The 17,974-nt window shown below is 47.0% G+C and overlaps 6 protein-coding genes across 6 annotated transcripts; 3 read left to right on the forward strand and 3 right to left on the reverse strand.

Moving 5' to 3' along the window:
* Positions 1-353: 353 nt before the first annotated feature.
* SETTUDRAFT_40217 (uncharacterized protein) lies at positions 354-2,889 on the forward strand (the record flags this gene model as incomplete). The annotated part of the gene is made up of 3 exons (XM_008028582.1): positions 354-2,211; positions 2,324-2,405; positions 2,514-2,889. The coding sequence occupies 3 exons, from the start codon at positions 354-356 to the stop codon at positions 2,887-2,889; spliced, it is 2,316 nt and encodes a 771-aa protein (XP_008026773.1).
* A 1,000-nt stretch (positions 2,890-3,889) lies between these two features.
* On the reverse strand, positions 3,890-8,138 carry SETTUDRAFT_40218 (uncharacterized protein; the record flags this gene model as incomplete). Its single annotated transcript, XM_008028583.1, has 3 exons — positions 3,890-4,575; positions 4,645-7,098; positions 7,139-8,138. The coding sequence occupies 3 exons, from the start codon at positions 8,136-8,138 to the stop codon at positions 3,890-3,892; spliced, it is 4,140 nt and encodes a 1,379-aa protein (XP_008026774.1).
* Positions 8,139-9,330: 1,192 nt separating this feature from the next.
* On the forward strand, positions 9,331-10,118 carry SETTUDRAFT_72639 (uncharacterized protein; the record flags this gene model as incomplete). The annotated part of the gene is made up of 2 exons (XM_008028597.1): positions 9,331-9,512; positions 9,572-10,118. Coding segments are annotated over 2 exons (729 nt in total), but the record flags the coding sequence as incomplete, so codon positions are not given.
* An 833-nt stretch (positions 10,119-10,951) lies between these two features.
* SETTUDRAFT_47928 (uncharacterized protein) lies at positions 10,952-12,199 on the forward strand (the record flags this gene model as incomplete). Its single annotated transcript, XM_008028592.1, has 1 exon — positions 10,952-12,199. The coding sequence occupies one exon, from the start codon at positions 10,952-10,954 to the stop codon at positions 12,197-12,199; it is 1,248 nt and encodes a 415-aa protein (XP_008026783.1).
* A 418-nt stretch (positions 12,200-12,617) lies between these two features.
* On the reverse strand, positions 12,618-13,426 carry SETTUDRAFT_169700 (uncharacterized protein). Its single transcript, XM_008028604.1, has 2 exons — positions 13,383-13,426; positions 12,618-13,294 (listed from the first exon to the last, which is right to left on the reverse strand). Exon 2 carries the CDS (start codon positions 13,221-13,223, stop codon positions 12,834-12,836), a length of 390 nt encoding a protein of 129 aa, XP_008026795.1. The 5' UTR covers positions 13,224-13,294; positions 13,383-13,426; the 3' UTR covers positions 12,618-12,833.
* A 1,726-nt stretch (positions 13,427-15,152) lies between these two features.
* On the reverse strand, positions 15,153-16,027 carry SETTUDRAFT_161871 (uncharacterized protein; the record flags this gene model as incomplete). Its single annotated transcript, XM_008028605.1, has 2 exons — positions 15,153-15,371; positions 15,428-16,027. 2 exons carry the CDS (start codon positions 16,025-16,027, stop codon positions 15,153-15,155), a joined length of 819 nt encoding a protein of 272 aa, XP_008026796.1.
* Between the last annotated feature and the right edge of the window lie 1,947 nt (positions 16,028-17,974).

Here is a 17,974-nt window from a genome sequence, read left to right on the forward strand (position 1 = left end):
CTACGTAACAGATCCCACAGCGGCACCCGTTTTTACCGTCCTCAACCACGCCCGCCACTTGCGCATCCATCATTACTAACCACCTCAAAATCAATACTAGTCCTATGTTTGTTTCATTCATATGCTAAACTTCCGCCTGTTCGTTTGCTGAATGCATTTGAATCACGTGGTTGTTGATTGGCGCACGCGGACCCAAAAGCACAGCCCAGGCACGTGGCAGGTTACCTCACCCACCAAAATATTTGCTATCTAGTATCCTCCACTCAACTTAATTGCCTGCAACCCGCACCTGCACCCAGCCCAGCCCCTACTTCATAAACATTCTCCTCGTCACTTCTTTCAAGTCCTATACAATGACAGAGCGGTTTGGCAGCCCGGTCCCGCTGGACGCAGAAGCAGTCCATCAACGCAAGACACGTCGATTGCTTTCACGATCCGATGGAGAGATCCAGCGTGAGATGGATCAATCAAAGCTCGAATACCGTGCTGGGTGGCCAGCCCTACCTCCCATGCCTATCGATACTATCCGAGGAGGCGCGTTCGAGATGGTCCAAGATGCCTACGAGAGAATTGAAGAAGCAAACACTATTCTGCAGTCTCAAGTTATCTGGAATGAAACACAGGGCTTTGTCTTCAGGGTTCCTCGTGATGCCCCAGAAACAGATGATCTTTCACCATACCTGACCCTCCTCTGCCCTATCGACATGCACGAACACGCGCATGTCGTTGTCAACGCCATTACCAGAATCAGGTCGGTGTTCAAACAACATGACTCTACGAACGACATTCAGATCGAGTTTATCGACTATCGCGTCATAGACTCTCTCAATAGTTTTCCAATCCACTGCGATGATTCCCGCATTGTCGAGAGATGGGAGGAATCTGTAGCGCCAATCGTCCTGGGGCTGTTGGAACAGCATGAGTGGCTTGCCTTGGAAATGATACGCCGTGGTTGGAGCGACGACCCTGGAGAATGCCCTCCGACTATCGTGATTACAACACGTACTGCGCGCGAACCCAAATGGACTACAACTATCATTCCCGAAATCTCAGCTGCTCTTATAGAGATTGCTCCCGACTTCAAGGTCGAAATCCTCTGTGGCGTGTCACTCCTAGGTACCAGAAGGAAGTACGAGCCCTCCAACCTGGTTAGGAGCATATCATACGGGAAGATCGTGTACATGGGCTCTTCTATTGGCATTTTCAGTGTGCCCAATGCGTGCAGCACTCTAGGAGGAGCTGTGACACTTGAGGGCGGCGTCAAATGCGGCATTACCAACTGGCACTGTGTCAGGGATGACCGACTTGACCAAGGTAAGAGCTTCAGCCAGTCTCATGGTATTCAAACTAACCCCAATATAGTTGTCTCAGAGACCAACGACGGAGCTCTGAGGGTCGGTAACAGAACATTGACGAACGCTCCTCAACGCATCCTATCTCCCGCGACAAATGATCATAACAGCTACCTAGACTTCCTCCGTGTGTCGATCGAAACATACAAAAGTGATGCTGCCAGGGGAAAGGGGAATATAAAAACTGCTCTGAAAGCGACTGAAAAGGAACGCGAGGACGTGAAACAGGCCAGTCTCGATCTTGGTGTCGTCTACGCAGGCTCAGGCCGCAGGACCGTTTTAGCGAACAGGTATGCGACGGAACCAGAGACAGGTAGATCCAAAGAGAAGAAGAGACACCAGGAGCGTGAATATCGTTGGCTTCTAGATTGGGCTTTAGTGAGCGTCGACATCCGACAACACGACGTTGTCAATCAGCTCCCGCCTAAACGTGAATTCCCGTTGTCGTCACCGCTGGTGCCTAAGAAGCATTGCAGTCAATGGTCAGCCTTCAACGTCAACAGAAAGCATGTTCCTGTTGCCAAGCTTGGACGTACCACGGGCGGGACCTTGGGAGAGATCAACTCTCCCATTGTTTTCATTAACCCTAAGGAAGATCAGCAGATTTCGGCAGTCCATGGATTCACTCAAAAGAACCCTGGGGCGTGCTATGGTGTAACCAAGGTCAACGCAAAAGATCCGTCATTCCTTGAACCTAGAGACTCTGGTAGTATACTATTGCATGAAGCATCCGGAACGCAGCTAGGGCTGCTTTTTGGAATGGGTAGCACCGGAACGTATTTCTTCATTCCCATCGACCTTGTGTTTCAGGACATCGAAAGGATCACGGGCAAAAAGGTCGTGGATCCCGCTTATGTCAGTAAGTAGCAACATGTGCGGGCGATATAGTGTAGAACTAACGCGTTGGATAGAACCGGCAACTGTGGGACTAGCTGACTTCCAACTGGAGGATTAGCTGGGCCATATGGTAGCTCCAAGTTTAGGCTCTGGTTCGGGGGCGCAGTCTCGTGAATTCGACTCGAATTATGTTCAAAATGGTATTTCTAACGCATGGTAAGCTATTCTTTCTACAAAACTGCTAAGAAGATTGCATCCACTAAGCTTTTGACCATAGCTGTTGAAATAACCACTGCAACCGTTGCGGACTTCAACGACGTCTAGGAACTGCTGTAGAGTAATGCCGAACACATATTCTTTAAATTTTACTAAAAGTCGCAATCTAGATGTAGTCATGGGCCTGTTGGTATTGCTGAAAAAGCCTTTCGATTCTATGCCAATACCACCTATCATACACCTTGGCATTAGCATGGAATATAATCAAGGCCTACTAAGATCTAAAGAGCGAAATCATCAACGACAAAAACCAATGTCAATTCTGTTAGTAGGGGTGAATTCGGGCCGGCCGACTCTTCGATGGTTTATGTACTCGCTCGCTTACCTTGATGCCATAGTCACTAAACACTCGTATGTCAAGGATTACATCGTGGCTAGCGACATTCCGGACATGGAAAACGGCATGAACAGCTATAAGCAGTAAGACTAATCCACTTTTCACTTCTATGTTCGAAATAAAGCAGATTGATAGAGGTCGCTAGCCTCCCTCGCTACATATATCTAATCGAGAGTTCAGCCTTAGCTCTAAAAGAAAGTGTAGATGATCGCACCGCAGGTCTCTATCTGTGGCGAAGTATGGAACCGCGCTATTATAGCAGAATCGATAGGAATGGTTTTCGATAGGTGGGCGCACACGTTGAGGATAAGACGGCTGGAGGGTTTTAGGAGTTGTTGGAGAGCATCAAGTGATGGGCGGCGGTCTTAGAGAAGAATAACAGTAAATAGGTGAAGCAGGACAATACATTATAATCCCTAAGACGCGCTAGGTGTTGAAATGCAAAAAGACCATCGCCAGTCTACACTATATTGAGCAGTAACATATACCACTCAACACTAGGAACTGCTTATAATATAGTTATGAACTGATGAACAAACGCGTTTACAGTCGCATAACCCGCACTAGATAGCATTATGCCAGTAACGGGCTGGTGCCCTTTGGTCTTATTCCTCGATGAGATCTCGGGTCGTCCCTACAAACCCCACCCACGCTGTCTTGAACAGCGCTCAGCCATTACTAGGGCCTAATCGGCCCGACTGTTACTTGGACAACTGGCGAGTATGTAGACAGCCACGTAGCCTAGAAGCAATCTCTCCATCGAATACAAACTCTTGTATACCAAGCAATTGCTCCACGGAGCGTAGCCCCTTACACAAATGAGATGAAATATGGGTCTTGTACCACCCAAAGTCTGCACACTTGCCTATCCTGGATCTACTAGTGATGTTGGAGTAGACGCGCTAATACTCCGAGGCTGTCCCTGTTAGACCCGTGCATATCTTATATAGAATCATATTTTGAAGATTAGGGTGATCACCGAAAACAGTCAAGAAAGCATACTTGGGCGAAACTAGATGGGGTAAATGGCTTGCTTCTTTACTGTACATGATATGCCTAAACTGGCGAAAGTCCCATGACATGCTATTTAGCCCTCGACTTCCATGTCATCTTCCTCCATTGAATACATTGTCTCATTGTCCTTGATTGTAGAGCCCTTGACTCCCTCTGCAAATCGATTCTTTATATCGTTCCTCTTCGCCATATTTGACTCAATAAACGAGTCTTTGTGTACCAACCACCTAACCTCCACCCCTGGCTGCTGTTGACCTATTCGGTACTGTTGATTGGCTGCTTGTACCGCGTCATTGTTTATTGGTGTTGGCTCCAGAACATGGAGAAGACTTCCTTCAACCAGCGTAATAGATTGACAGATGACTTGTAAACCAGCAACCATAATCCATACCGGACCATGAATGTCTTGCCAGAGCGGGACAAGGACTCTTCTATCCTTGGAGCTGGTGACGCTGACTACGCTCCTGTCTCCGAATTCTTGTACTAATCGACACCATACCAAAGCTCGCGCTAGCCGCAAGGAACTAGCCACCACGTACTTTTTCTGGTAGCTGACTGGGTTGGGGTGAGAGATGGTAGTCTGCTGGCCAACCATGGACCTGGCCTCATGTAGGATGAAATCCATCTTGGCTGATCCTTGGCAGGCGTACTTGGCAATGTCCCATAGAAAAGAGGCCCGGATATTCTCGTCTGATTGTAAAGCGTGTGTGATGACTGGATTGCTACCACCAAGTGCCTCGCCCCACTCGCACTGATGCCCTATGACGGGTTGCTTGTTGGGGTTTTCTCTCTACCATGCATTGATGGCATTGATGAGATTGGGAAAACTGCTAAGAATTCGTGCAGTCATGTACGCAGCTGGATCGGCCTTGTCGATAGCTGGCTGTCGAGGCATCTCGCCAGAATACCCTTGCTCCTCCCATTCTCTCTTGGCATCTTTCCATTTCCCTTCGACAGCCGCTCGTACTTTCTCCTCCCATGCGATGAGCGTATTGTGGGATCCTTGCGTAAACTGAATTTCCTGGTATCTGATGTCTAGTTTTGCGTTGACCAATTTCAGCCTCTCCCCCCATGGGCTCTCGGTATCGTAATCTCGTAGAATGAAGAAACGCTGAGTAATGCGAGAAAAGCACTGATTCATGTCTCTGATGGCTGGCTGTCGAGCTATTGCATTCTCGGTCCAATGTTGTCTCCTCTGGGGGAGCCTCTTCATGGAACTCTTGAAAATCATCTGCGTCTCTTTCCACGCTTTTGAAAATTGGGAAGTGTCGAGCCTTGACAGAGACTGGACGGCGTCGTGTCTTGGCCTCTGGCGCTTGAGGGCTTTGGCCGCGAATGTTATGGTTGTATCGATGCCGTTTGCCAGAGCTGAGCCTGTGATCCCCGTGACGCCTGGCCAGTCACGTTCCTGGCGATTGCGTCGAAAGGCGTCAACCACTTCGGTATAAGTAAGCGTGTTTATAGAACTGGCTGCATGCAGTTCGTCAATGAATACCCAGGCTGCATAGGCCAAATCGCAAATCCTCCAATTTGATGTAGGCGGTTTGCTGCTGAGTTTGACACGGCGTCGGGCCTGGGTAGGCCCAGTGCCATCAATTCCACCACTTGTGCTTCGGAACCACGAGTCAATCTCCTGTTGCATCTTTTGTCGTGTTGGCTTCCTCTGTTTTTCGTTGGTATGATGCGCCAATTCCATCTCCAACACCCTATTGGCTTTTTTCGGCTGCCATGTGTACGTAATATGCTTTCTCCATGATTGGTTTGTCAACACAATGACATACCGAGTGCTGCTCGGGGTAGGTTGGTGTTCCGTAGCTCCATCTATCCTTGGCCAGTTGCATGGCTCTGTGAAATTCCAATCAAAGCTTTTGCTCGGCGGGTGTGTTGGCTCACGAGACCTGTCCCAGTTTGGGCGTGGTAATATCTCCGCCCACTCCAGTGGACTCATTCTTGAATAGATGCCGTTTTCCTCTCCACCAAACTCTGTGGCATATCTTGCGCCATCTCCATGCAGTATGACGAGTTTCGGACGCCAAGCTTTTGGGAATTGCTTCCATACTCCACTGTTGTGGAATATGTCCCGCCAAGCCTGCGGCCACACCTTGAGCCCCTGTGGGCTGGCTGATATAAAGGTAGCTCCAACACGAGGGCGAGTACCATGAATGGTGCCATTCGATGTGGTGGGAAATTTGGGCTTGATATTGCTGTGCTCCTGAGCCACTGCCATGAAGTTGAGCCAGTAAGTCAACAGTGTTGTGTGCGTCTTGCCGAACCCCATCTCATCGGCAAAGATACAGCCACGCTTTTCTCCAAACACATCCATGTATATCTCGACAGCACCGGAGAACTGGTGAGGGAAGGCTCTGTAGCCGGGCGATAGTCCCACGCTAGCTGGTACCTGGACGCGCGGCTCCCCGTTTGTGGTTTGCAAGTGTGCCAAGGGTGACTGAAAAATCTCTGCGGCGCGTTTGAATATGTCTAGATCCATTCTCGCGGCGCACTTCTTTGCTGTGACCGTCTTTGTAGACGAGAGAGTGTATTGTAAGGCCGCAGCCTCAGCCTGGGCATCTGCATCGAGCTCTTCGTCTGGTTCCATATCTGCGTCCTCATCAAAGTGTATCTCTGGTGGCCTGGTGTCCAATACTGGTGTGACTATCTGCGGACTAGAGCTGCGCGTTGAGCTATCGGGTTCGTTGTCGCTGATAACAATAAGATCCGTCATCTCACTGCCTATGGGCTTGTGGTAAGATAGACTTGATGGGCGCGTGGTTGGGCCATACTCGATAGTCGATGAACTGGTGTTCTTCCTGGCGGTCGGTGTAGAGGTGGTTCCAGAGTCAGTGTGTGTATTGTTCTGGTTATTTGGTTCTTGTTGCTCGTTGTTGTCATCGCACCGCCAAGTCAACTTGTTTATAGGAGTCCACGCATGAGTTCCCGAGTGCTGAGAGCCTTGGATGAACTCGTCGCTCGTGTCCGCGTGATGGTGTTGATCATGGTTGTCCATCACAGCCTCGTCCCTAGTTCCGTCTTCGTTGCTTGACAAAGCGGGCGGGCTATCAAGACTAGCCGATCCGAAACGGGGAATAGGCGAGCTTGTTCGCTGCTCTCCATCTGGGTGGCGGTGTAAAGCTTCCCCGTGATCTTGATTTATTTGTTCGGAGCGTCGAGTGGGACTAAATTGGCCCAGACCTCCATGCACCCCAATGAGATCGTCTTGGTGATTTGACTGGCCTGGTGTTTTTGATTTCCAGATCCGGCCGGGACTCTTTAATGGCCTCGTTTCTAGCGTCGAGGATTCAAATTCAGACAACCCAAGTACTACTTGGCGAGCGGCGTTGATGTGAAGAGTCCAACGTCGAGCTCTGGCAGAGCCCCTCCATCCTATTGTCTGGAAAGCTCATCCTTTCTTCTTGAGACTCATCCTGGCTCAGGTCCTGTTGACGAGATATCGCTGGGGCAGATTGGCACGCCTTTGGGATTGGTGAAGTAGTACATGTGACTTTTGAGCCGGGGAAGAAATCTCTCATCGCAGTTCTTAGCAATGCTGGATGAGTGATGGCGAATCGTTGGTTTGACCTAGGACTGAGATATAGCTTGCTAATGAAGAAAAACCCATTGCAATCACCAAGACTGGTGGTTATCGCAGAAGGCTTTTCCCGCGACACTGTTGAATCCGTCAAAATCTCTTCCATCTCGATTTCCGCAATAATATCGTCGTCTGTGATGACACCATTTGATGAAAGTGCAGCAAAGCGGATTTGAGTGGGTCCGCAAAAGGGCTTGGCTCGGCGCGGTACTTGTGGTGATGGGGACGGCTGCAAACTCAGAGACTGCATTCGTTTGACAGTGTCGCTGTTGAATGGTTCAATCGATTCTACAACAGATGCGTCTCCCTCGTATTCATTCTCGGGCTGCCGTCTTCTAGTCCTCTTTTGTGGCGAAATCCGGGTCTCGTCGTCGCTTAGACTGACAGAGCGCTTGCGCTTTCCGTGTTCTGTGTTGGGTCTGCTTCTGTGTACGCTGGTCCGAGCCTGGGTCATCCACCACGTTATGGCCAGTCTTTTCCATGGCTCTGGAGATTCGCAGAGCTCAGGAGATGCTTGATACATTTGCTGGACGTGTTTCTTATGAAGAGCAGCTTTATCGGTGCCATAGTAGGCTACCAAGTCGGGATTGATTTGTAGAAAGGCCTTCTTGCATCGCGCCTTGAGCTCGAGTCTGGTGTCGCTATCGATGATCTGAAATCCATCAAAGAAGTCATCTTCTTTCTTTGGCGTGGTGTTGTAGTCGAAATCCGGGTTTGGGGGCCTCCGTCGCGCCATTTTGTTGATAGTGACACGCCACTCCTCACATATAAAGCGTAGTAGAGTAACGAGGATATCAAGTTAAGCAGTTTTGTGAAATAGAGAGATATTGGTGGCGATTCGCTGCAAATCGAGCGTTGGGGCAAATTGTGGACGCGTGGTACATGGACGCGTCGCGTAGTGAATCAGTGAATAGTGAGCAGTGAATGGTGATTACCTAATTGGTGAAAGCGCAGCGCGCGAGCACTAGGCACCTACAGTATCGATTGAATAACTACTGTCCGCGGTGACGTAGCTACTCCTCATTCACTGCGGCCTCATTCACTTCTTAGATTAGGCAGCGATTATCATTTTGCAGTAAACTGCAGCAATTAGCAACAATCCATCCCATTTAACCAATCTCTCCACCAACGTCGGAATAGCTATGGCGAACCGCAAACCACCAGTAGACGATTTTGATTACGATCAGCTCTCAACCAAGAAAGAAGATGACTTCTTCAAGGAATTTGGGATCGACGACGACGACATGAAGATAGAGCTCAGAGCGCGAGGGACAGCCGCATTCCAGAAAGTCAACCCAGGCCTAGTTACTTACCAGGGTGTCGACAAGATTCCAGTACACAACAAGCATGTCGAGCTTATGTACTAAGAGTTCCCAGAACTGTGCGACGCACCGAAGTCATGGAGAGAACTTGCCTTGACATTCTGGATGACACAAGCAAGAACCAGTATCCAGCGCCGGAAACAGGCTCACAAGCCGAGCAAATCGCGAGGCGAGAAGCGAATACGCGAGGAAAGCATGAGCGACAATGACGAAGATGTTGAGATTGCCAAAACCAAACGAACCCGACAGATGGTACTACACGGCTGTAGGCAACGGCACAACAAAACCGAGCGCAGCAACGAGCGCAACCCAGGCATCATCCAGGACACATTTGACCATCCCGCCCAACGCACGGAGTCACTAAGTCTTGAGCCAACCCAGCGGCCTATTACACCAACTCGCGACCAAAGCTTCTGCGGCCCCTCTAAAATACGCTTTGCAACACTCTCCCCAAATGGCGCTATCACGGACGACGACATCATCGCAGAGATTGATACTGTAGATGTTTTGGACAAGTCTATAGTCTCATGGGATAAGTTGGCGGAGGTTGTTGCGAGTCTTGGGACTAGTGAAGGCTTTTCCTTTACCGGCAGACTCTATCTTCGCCGTGCTGGGTATGGAGCAAAGCCTACAATCAGCAAGATTTCTAGCATCGTCTGCGCCGCACAGGAATTGAATTCTGGTGCAGGAGGAGCTGAGGATGAGTGGAACACGGAGGTCCAGTATCCGCTACTCAAGGTCGCGCTTGAGACAAGTCAGCATTCGAAGGCGCTCTCCGTCCATTCCGTGTGAGTTTGGTCTTGCTCTTTTGTTCTAACATTCAGCGATGTGGGCTAATATTGTTAAGAAAAACTGCTCGTATCGACCCTCCAGCGCTCTGTAACCACAACCTCCCTGGCCTGATCATTGACTATGCTGTCTGCCTCCAACCTGACTCAATCATTTTAAGCGCCTATCGGTCCCTCCGGCCCTTGGCTTCAAATACGGTCAAATCCTGGAACCATGTCACCCGTCTACAACACCTACCCATTGCCATTAACATTGAAACCAAGGGCCCTATGAAGTCGTGGACAGACGGTAAACCACAAATCGGGATCTGGACAGACGCGTGGCTGCGGCGATGCGAGCTACTCTGGGAGGATGGCCAAACTGCGCCCGCAGCTATGCACAAGGACTGGCCAGCGATACCAGTGCTCATCTCACAAGGTCATGATTGGCACTTGCTAGTTGTCACGAAAACCAGCGAAAAATTGGTCTTTAGGGAACAGAAAATGATTGGAAGTACGCGGAACTGCTTTGATGCCCTTAAGATCGTGGCTGTGCTACATTGGCTCATGAACTGGGCTGAGACCGTCTGGCGGCCGTGGTTTCTGTCGTTGATCGCAGAAGATGATGAATGACTAGCATGAACAGCAAGGCAGCAGTCACAATCAGAACACAGTTACTGATGAGCTTCCAGCCCAATCCACTACTGGGTGCCAATCGGCAAAGTTCATAATGCGAACCGAGCCCCAGACAACAGGCCTCCATCGAAATTACCTTGGAGCAAATTCATTGCATACTAACTAGCGAGAATTTCAGTCATTAAGACTGTATTGTTAAGATTCGTTACTCTTCTACCTGATTCTGCCACATTCACTGGTTTCGTTGGCAGGTGACGGGCTGATCTTCTTGGTGTTTGTCATGTGATCTTGCACTAATCGAAAGAAAACACAACATCTCCCTGATCTCAGTGAATTGGACAAATGAGAGTCAGGATTCCTAGGGCCAGTTGGATCGCATGTTGGGGTATATGAACAGCCTCTTGAGTCAATCATCGGTAATATCGTGGTAAATTTACAACAAGGCTAACCATAGCCTTGACGATGACCGGAACCAGGGCCAGCATGCTGCTTACAGAAGTGGGAGCACGCTGCTTATGCAGACATTACAATCGCCCGTCGTACATCACATGCTTACGATCACATCACGCGATTGTAACGCTTTGTCCGCTCGCTATCCGTGCATAGAACCACAGGCTGGGGGCTGAGGGCTGAGAGACTCTGCATATCTATAATACTGTCATATACGTTGCGAGTTAGAAGGCAGAAACACAATAATTCGCAGTTACACCCTCTTTTTCATCGATTGTTTGCTCCTGTCTAGCTAGGATCCATCTCTTGTCTCGGATCCACCAGCTCAATCAACATCTACCCAACGTACTTCAATGCGAGGGGCGTGCGGCAATATGGCAAAAAAGCAGTTCAAGACTGTGTTATTTATCGACATACCAGACCCGGATAACTTTCTTATGGCACACCACGTTTTGAATTCTTTCTCTTGGCCTATTGCGATAGTTCTGTCATCGCGTATTGTCGACTTCAGCGTGCCTCGCTATGAGGAAAATGTCTACGCAGAAATGAAGGAATCGATCAGTATCAAAACCTTGATCACGCCCATACGGGACGAGATTCCCGACGTCGAACCCCAGTTTAAGAAATGGTTCTATGCAGACTCTACTCTAGAGGACGATGAGGTCTTGAGGGATTCCAAGATGTATACGAAACTTTCAGCACTGCGTCTTATGGAATCCTTACAGAACCGTGGCGTTAAACGCACGGATTTCAAGATCTTCTGGCACGAAGAATCTTTTCTGAAAATGCCCAGTCCAGACATGCGTCACGCGTTCCATGTGCATGATTTCAAATTCAATTTTAACAGCGAGGAGATGGCCAAGTACCGTGCCACACAGGACAATCCGGAGCGCGGGAACAAACTCCGCACTAGCCTTAGGGAGACATGTGGTCAATACATCCGAAGACAAGAAGCAGAGTTGGCGCTTGACGAAAATGATGATATACTTACCGACCTCTCAGCTCTCATCACGGCGAATTGCCAGACTGAGGGGGCTGTGCTGATTATTGGAGGGCCTCTTACCGAGGCTTGGATTTATATTAAAAAAACACCCGAACCTAGTCTTGTTACCATGATGAACGGAACCTTGAAGAAAACTGGAAACCTGTTCAACGACCCATTCAACACTCATAAAGACAAAAGGGCCGCTAAGGAATTCTTGGAGTGTGTAGTAAGGGAGTCGATTCCAACCCAGCTCGTGCCCACGGAATGTATCAGAAGTATGGACAGCCAGTCTACTTGCCCTTTCACATTGCGATTGTCGGAATGTGAAACTATCTTGGGAAGCAACACTCTAGAGTACAGCATGGTCGAGCAGTGGGTTGAAGACACAGGTAAGCAACGTTCCTATGCGCCATTTGATTGGATAACCGCCGTCGCAGCAAGCGATCCATCCATTTATTCTTGGATACCTGTTAAGCTAAAAACCTCGTCCACGACGGGTGACAATGGAAAGACCATTGTGTTTTCCAAGACGAAAAAGGACACAAGCTTAGAAATAGCACAAGACGATTACAAGGAGATGAAGATAGTCAAAGAAAGACTAATTAGCTCCATGAAGGCGTCGTTTCAAACGATATAGTTGTCCAATCTTTTGTTGATTGGTTGCACATACTTGAGTAGAGGAAGTCCCGGGTATCGGTGCTGAAGAAAAGAAGGCTTGTTCTCTGCATTTCTGCGACATTCGAAAAGACAGGGTTATAGACAGGGCAGAGGGGTGATTGATAGAAGTCTCAGTAGCATATCTAGATCTTATCATACCACTTCATGCGAATTACTCCTTCTACGGCTTGATTGAGATTTTCCATCATGCATGTAGGTGCGTAGGCCCTCTTTTTGAAAACAAAACATAGTGGCGTAAACGAGCATAAGAACGAGTTGTGAGATAGATCATTGAATCAACATGCTAACTACTAAAGATCGGCATTCGATCTATCTTGCGATCACTGGGCACCTAGATTCTGCCCATACTATCTGAACAGCGCTTAGTTGCCAGAACTGATTAACCTGATTGTTGCTTAGGCAACGGGAATTGTGTATAGACAGCCATTTAGCTTGAGAGCCTAGCTCCTTATCAAATTTAATCCCTTGTATACCAAAGCAATTACTCTATAGAGCGCAGCGTCTTACAGAACTAGGTATAAAAACCAGAACATAACCATTCCACCTTACACTACATGATAACGCCGTAGAAGTGACCATGAAGAGACCTAATACTAGCAGTTGCCTAACCACTCGCTACCCATCCGCAACAAGACATCGCGAATATGCTTAGCACTACCTTCAAGAGTAGTACAACCCTTCGCCCATCTATCCAGGACAGATAAGTCTGTGCTATCCAGCAACCTTATCGTGCGATATAAAAGATAGCCATGGCTCTCCAGTACAAGTGCGCACCTATTCCATTCAGAGTATGGCAGATCTTTCTCATGGCTCAGCACCACCACCCACTTCACAGCCACTAGTCGGTTAGAAGGCGAAACCCTTCGATATATCCATATACCACATCCTCGGAAGTAGCCCTCGAAGAAAAGACGGATATCTTGCGCCGTAACTAACGAGTTATGTCCTTCGGAGAGTTTTTCGTTAAACACTATCTTCACCATCCGTGCCGTGTGCTATATTTCTTCGTCCGAAGACGACATCTTCTGCATACACAATTCATTCGCATCCGCTGCTGTTGCCTCAACGTTAGCCCCTGGTTTGATATACTAGACATGCACATATCCACAAAGCCTACGTCACAGAATGCAAACAGAACGTACCAGATCCTCTATCGTACGCTGCACCAAGCACTACTTGGTCGCACATCGTGTATTACTGTAGCAGAGAAAGCGGTGCTTCGGGAAGACGAAGTCTTATGTATAGACTGTTGAAGCTTTGACCACTTGACAAGGCGGAGTCTGGGGCAGTGCAACTAGGTTGACCTATGACAACACGTTCGGACCGCGCGTCAACAGCCCCGAAGGAAGAGGTGCAAGGACGGTTGGGAGCAGCTATGGTATCGTGACTAGGCTGGGGTTAATTCCGGCCTAGTGCATCTCGCGTATGCATCTCAAGCCAGCTGTTGGTTGTTACATTTGTGAGTGGTGAAAGGAGGCAGCAGGGAAGATGATGACATGTTGACGCTAGGCTCCGAGGCGAAGAAGCACCGCCACTTCCGCTGATAAATCATGTGGTTTTCAATTGTGGGAACCTAGGAAAAGGAGGCTCACACCACAGGGCAAGCGCTAACCCCCTTGGGATATTCTTGGCATGTTAAGAAGGATTCAGGGATTGCGGCATAGTTCCTTTACACGCTATAGATAGACAATAGCTTGTATTTTGTTAAATACTAAATCTAATACTATTGTATCCCTCACAGATGTGAAGAACTGTGCTTACGCTACGTGGTGACTTTTTGTATGATGTTTATGCTGATAGCGTAGGCACACTTACAAAGCTGACTAGACGACGATGCAACAGTCTTGTAGCATAGAGCTGAGCTGCTGACAGTTGCATGTATTTTGAGCGCTATTCCTCCCAGCGCCTATGTTAACCTGCAGGAGTAAGATCAGGCAACTCACCAAAAAAATTGATCAAGGTCGAAATTGGCTTTAATCCTGCTAGAGGTTATGGACAGACAAGGTATATAATGGTATCGGATAGCAATATACTGTGACATGCATATTAATATAGTTAGAAGCTGTCAGATTGTAATGTTCTTCAAGAACAAGGTACTCGAGATGTACAAGTAATTGACGTTTGGATTAGAATAGTTTAAGTTAAATATTTGGATCGGGGAGATGGATTGGTGATTAATGATTATAGCTTGAATTGATTGATTTCTGCCTCTATGCTTGATTAGAGACACTTAGGACGCGTCTCTTAATGAATGTATTTACCCAGCTCTAGTAACCCTATTCCCTACTACTACCCACGCCGGGTACCCTATAACTGTTTTTCAGTCTAGCTAGGATGTGATCCATAAACGTGATCTACCACTATCCCATCCTGCCATTACATCTAATAGGTGTCATCACTAATGACACTAGCTTGGCATGATAGTAATCACGTGATCGCACCCCGCGGCGATCGTCTTGCCTGCTGACATCCTGGTATATCCTCAACCACTCGAGGTCAGCATCATGGGTGAGAATCCTCTTGTCTGTTACTTGTAACACCCTACCCCATCACACCAACCACTTCCAAAATATTCAACTGACCACACCCTAAGTAAACAGTTAGTGTACATGAACTTCTTAGTAGGACTAGCATGTCTTCGCAATCTATAACAGGTCTCGCCTACCACCAAAATTCAAATGTGGTAACTAATTAGTCAGCCAACTATTTAGATCCAAGATCTTTCTTATCCTAAGTATTGTGGTGGAGTAGCACGCGATTAGACTGTGATATATATTGAAATTTGCTTTCGGAGTAGATAGACACCTTGTTCACTCAATTTACCACCTATAATCGTTTTTCGACTACCTAATTACGAGTCGCCCCTCAATCTTCTTGCGCTCGATCCCTATCGTGCCATAGCATATATCTCATCAAGGTTCTCCATATATATCTCTTGTCTTGAATGAGAGTTTCTTAGTTCTCTCAAGCTCCTCCTTGACTTCTATAGAAACAAAGCGAAACCTCCTATCCGCGTACTTTCTCAGAACATGAGATTCATTTCCAAGCAGATAGCAGCTGTCACGAATGGCGTCTGTGAGGTCTTTCAGCTGGTCCACTGTGTATTCGGAGTAATAAATATGCAGTTGTGACTAGAGTTGGCTAGTTAGTCTTTTGAAAAGCATTAAGCATATAGTTATAAGCATACCCAGTCCCTCTTTTTGAGTATATCACGTGCAAGATAGTAAGCCCCTGCGGAAAGAAAGCTAGGAATACAGTCCACAAACTGTTCGTCTAGAGTTGCAACCTCTAGAAAGTACTTAGCCATATTGCGTATCTCGATGTCATAATCATCCGCTTTGTTTATACGTCGCAGAAAGCTCAAAGGGCCAGGCCATCCTAGATTGTATTCGAGTTTTTTTAACATATACTTTTCTGCACTAATGAACTCTTTATGACTATAAGCGTCTTCAATCATATATAAAAATTTCTTCAATGTTATTTTATTTGAGTTTTTGTTTTCTTCATATTTTGATGCAATTAGCAGAGCAGTAATACCGGCGAGTTGCAGTTTCTCTAGTTGAATACTTGTCGATGCAAGAAACCGATCGAGAAGATTAACAGAAAGAAACAGAGTCTCGGGTGAGAAGTTGAATCTCTGATGCACTCCCATAATCCAGTCTATTAAAGTAGATCGATGTTTCCAAGTAATCTCAGTTTGCTTATCCATGTAGGAAGGATCTGGTTTCAATAGTATTTCCATAGAACGGAGATTTTCAAAAATGTCATCGCTATGCCCGAAGTTCATGCAGGCATCGCTTTTCTCGTCCTCAAAGTCCTTTTCTTGGTGATTCTTTTGAAAGAATTCTTGTGCCTTTCTTAGTTGTCTTCGTGTATTCTTCGTTTTCTTAGGAACAGAAATACGGGTCTTGTTGATTGTGATGTCGATATCTAAAGAAGATGCCCTGATAGGGGTGTGAGAATTGGTATTTAGGTATTTTTCTTCCTTATCTTTGTTAAGAGCATTCTCTCTATCTACTTTGGTAGCCTTCGTGACCCCACGATTCTGTTTGTCATTTTCCTTTGTTGCAGAATGTGCGGTGATTTCGCTACTATGTTCAAATGTGAATGAAGCTGGTACAAGATTGTCGTGCTGGTTTACGTTCTGGTTAGCTAGCTTTGGATATAACACATCTCGCCTGTTTGTACGAGGTTGATTCGTGGAGCGTTTGGACTGTCATAAACAATTATGTTAGCTAATTATTTGAGAAAGCCACTTTACATATGATAAATTAGCTTATAACTAGGGTATTTAGATTCCATTAATGGAATTACAAGATTTAAATTTCGTCTCATTATATGTAAAGGGAGCAGTTATTCACAAGAGTGATTATTTACCTTTGAGCCCATTGTGTTCTAGGGTAGGTAGGTAGGTAGGGTTAGGATTAAGGGTTAGGGTTAGGGTTAACTCTATGATACCAGAAGATTAGTAATATAAAGAAAGATAGTTATATAGAAATTTGTATCTAAGTCCTATTTGGTTTTTGAGTCTGAATACACAAATAAAGCGCTATTCAAGAACAATAGGAAGTAAGGAGGAAAACGCTAAGGGGGTATAAAGAGTAGTAGTTATCTTAGGAAAGTCTACTCTAATATAGTGGTTAGTGTAACGGGCTGAACGCCCTTCGCCTCCCATACTCGTCTACGACCTCGTTTACTCCACCTGCCCGGCCCGATTGTTACCCTAGCAACCAGCATTGTATATAGATAGCTACGTAGCCGAGAGCTTAGCTCTCTATCGAATACAATCTTGTTACCTTGGCCTGTCCGATCGTGCTCCCGAGCTTAAGACTACCCTCCGGGGTCGAGCCCCTTACAGTTAGACTTATTAACTCTACAAAGCATAACATCTCATCTTGATGTGAGTATTTTGCCATAGACTCTAGTACAAGTAAGCAATCCAAAAGTCGTAAGAAACAGGGTGTTACGATCCCTGAAGACGCTGACACGCAAGGACCAGTAATCGTTTTGAAGGATCGGGACTACGCCGCAATCCTGCAGAACTGTGCCGCCCGTCACGTGACATGCTCAGTGATCAGCTGTCTTGGCACAACTGAGCAACTGAGCATTCTGCATGAACACCTGCACGGTGCTCAGTGATCAGTAGTTCTTGGCACTACTGAGCAATAGGCATCGAACCCTTATGGCTCGATGTGTTCAACTTAAGTTGAGAGCGACAAGATACATTCTTAAGTTACGAGCAATATATCTTGTTAGGACCTCCTTGTCCAATATAGCACCCTACCGTTCTATCCGCGAAAACCAACTCTAGAGTCTTGACACCAGAAGTCTGACATTACTTCCACTCAAGATCCACTCTTAACACAAAGGTGTAAGCCTAAGAGTTCTACTAAGGCACCAATAGAAGATGTAATAGAGGTAGCAGGTGCAAACTTGCAAAGAAAAGGTGAAGGGGCTGACGCCCTGATACTGACTGACAACATACCTGGGCTGCGTCAACCAGAGACAGGACTGTTATGGAGGGCACCTGTTGCAAAAGGGTATTAACGCGATAGTAAAGAGTTTACGTCTGTTAATCTATACTGATGTATCTGTCTCTATCTACTAATTATTATTATTATTATTGTTCCATTAGAGTCTAGTGAGCTCGAGGCTATGTAAGACTTTGGCCGAGGCCGTTCTAACTAGATTTATTTACAAATACGAGTTTGTGCTTGAAGTGTGTCTGTGGTGC

This window comes from Exserohilum turcica (assembly GCF_000359705.1).
Source record: "Exserohilum turcica Et28A unplaced genomic scaffold SETTUscaffold_27, whole genome shotgun sequence".
NCBI lineage: Eukaryota > Fungi > Ascomycota > Dothideomycetes > Pleosporales > Pleosporaceae > Exserohilum > Exserohilum turcicum.

Coding starts and splice junctions, on each gene's coding strand:
- SETTUDRAFT_169700 (XM_008028604.1), bottom strand. CDS start 13,223: ATGGTGAAGATAGTGTTTAACGAAAAACTCTCCGAAGGACATAACTCG.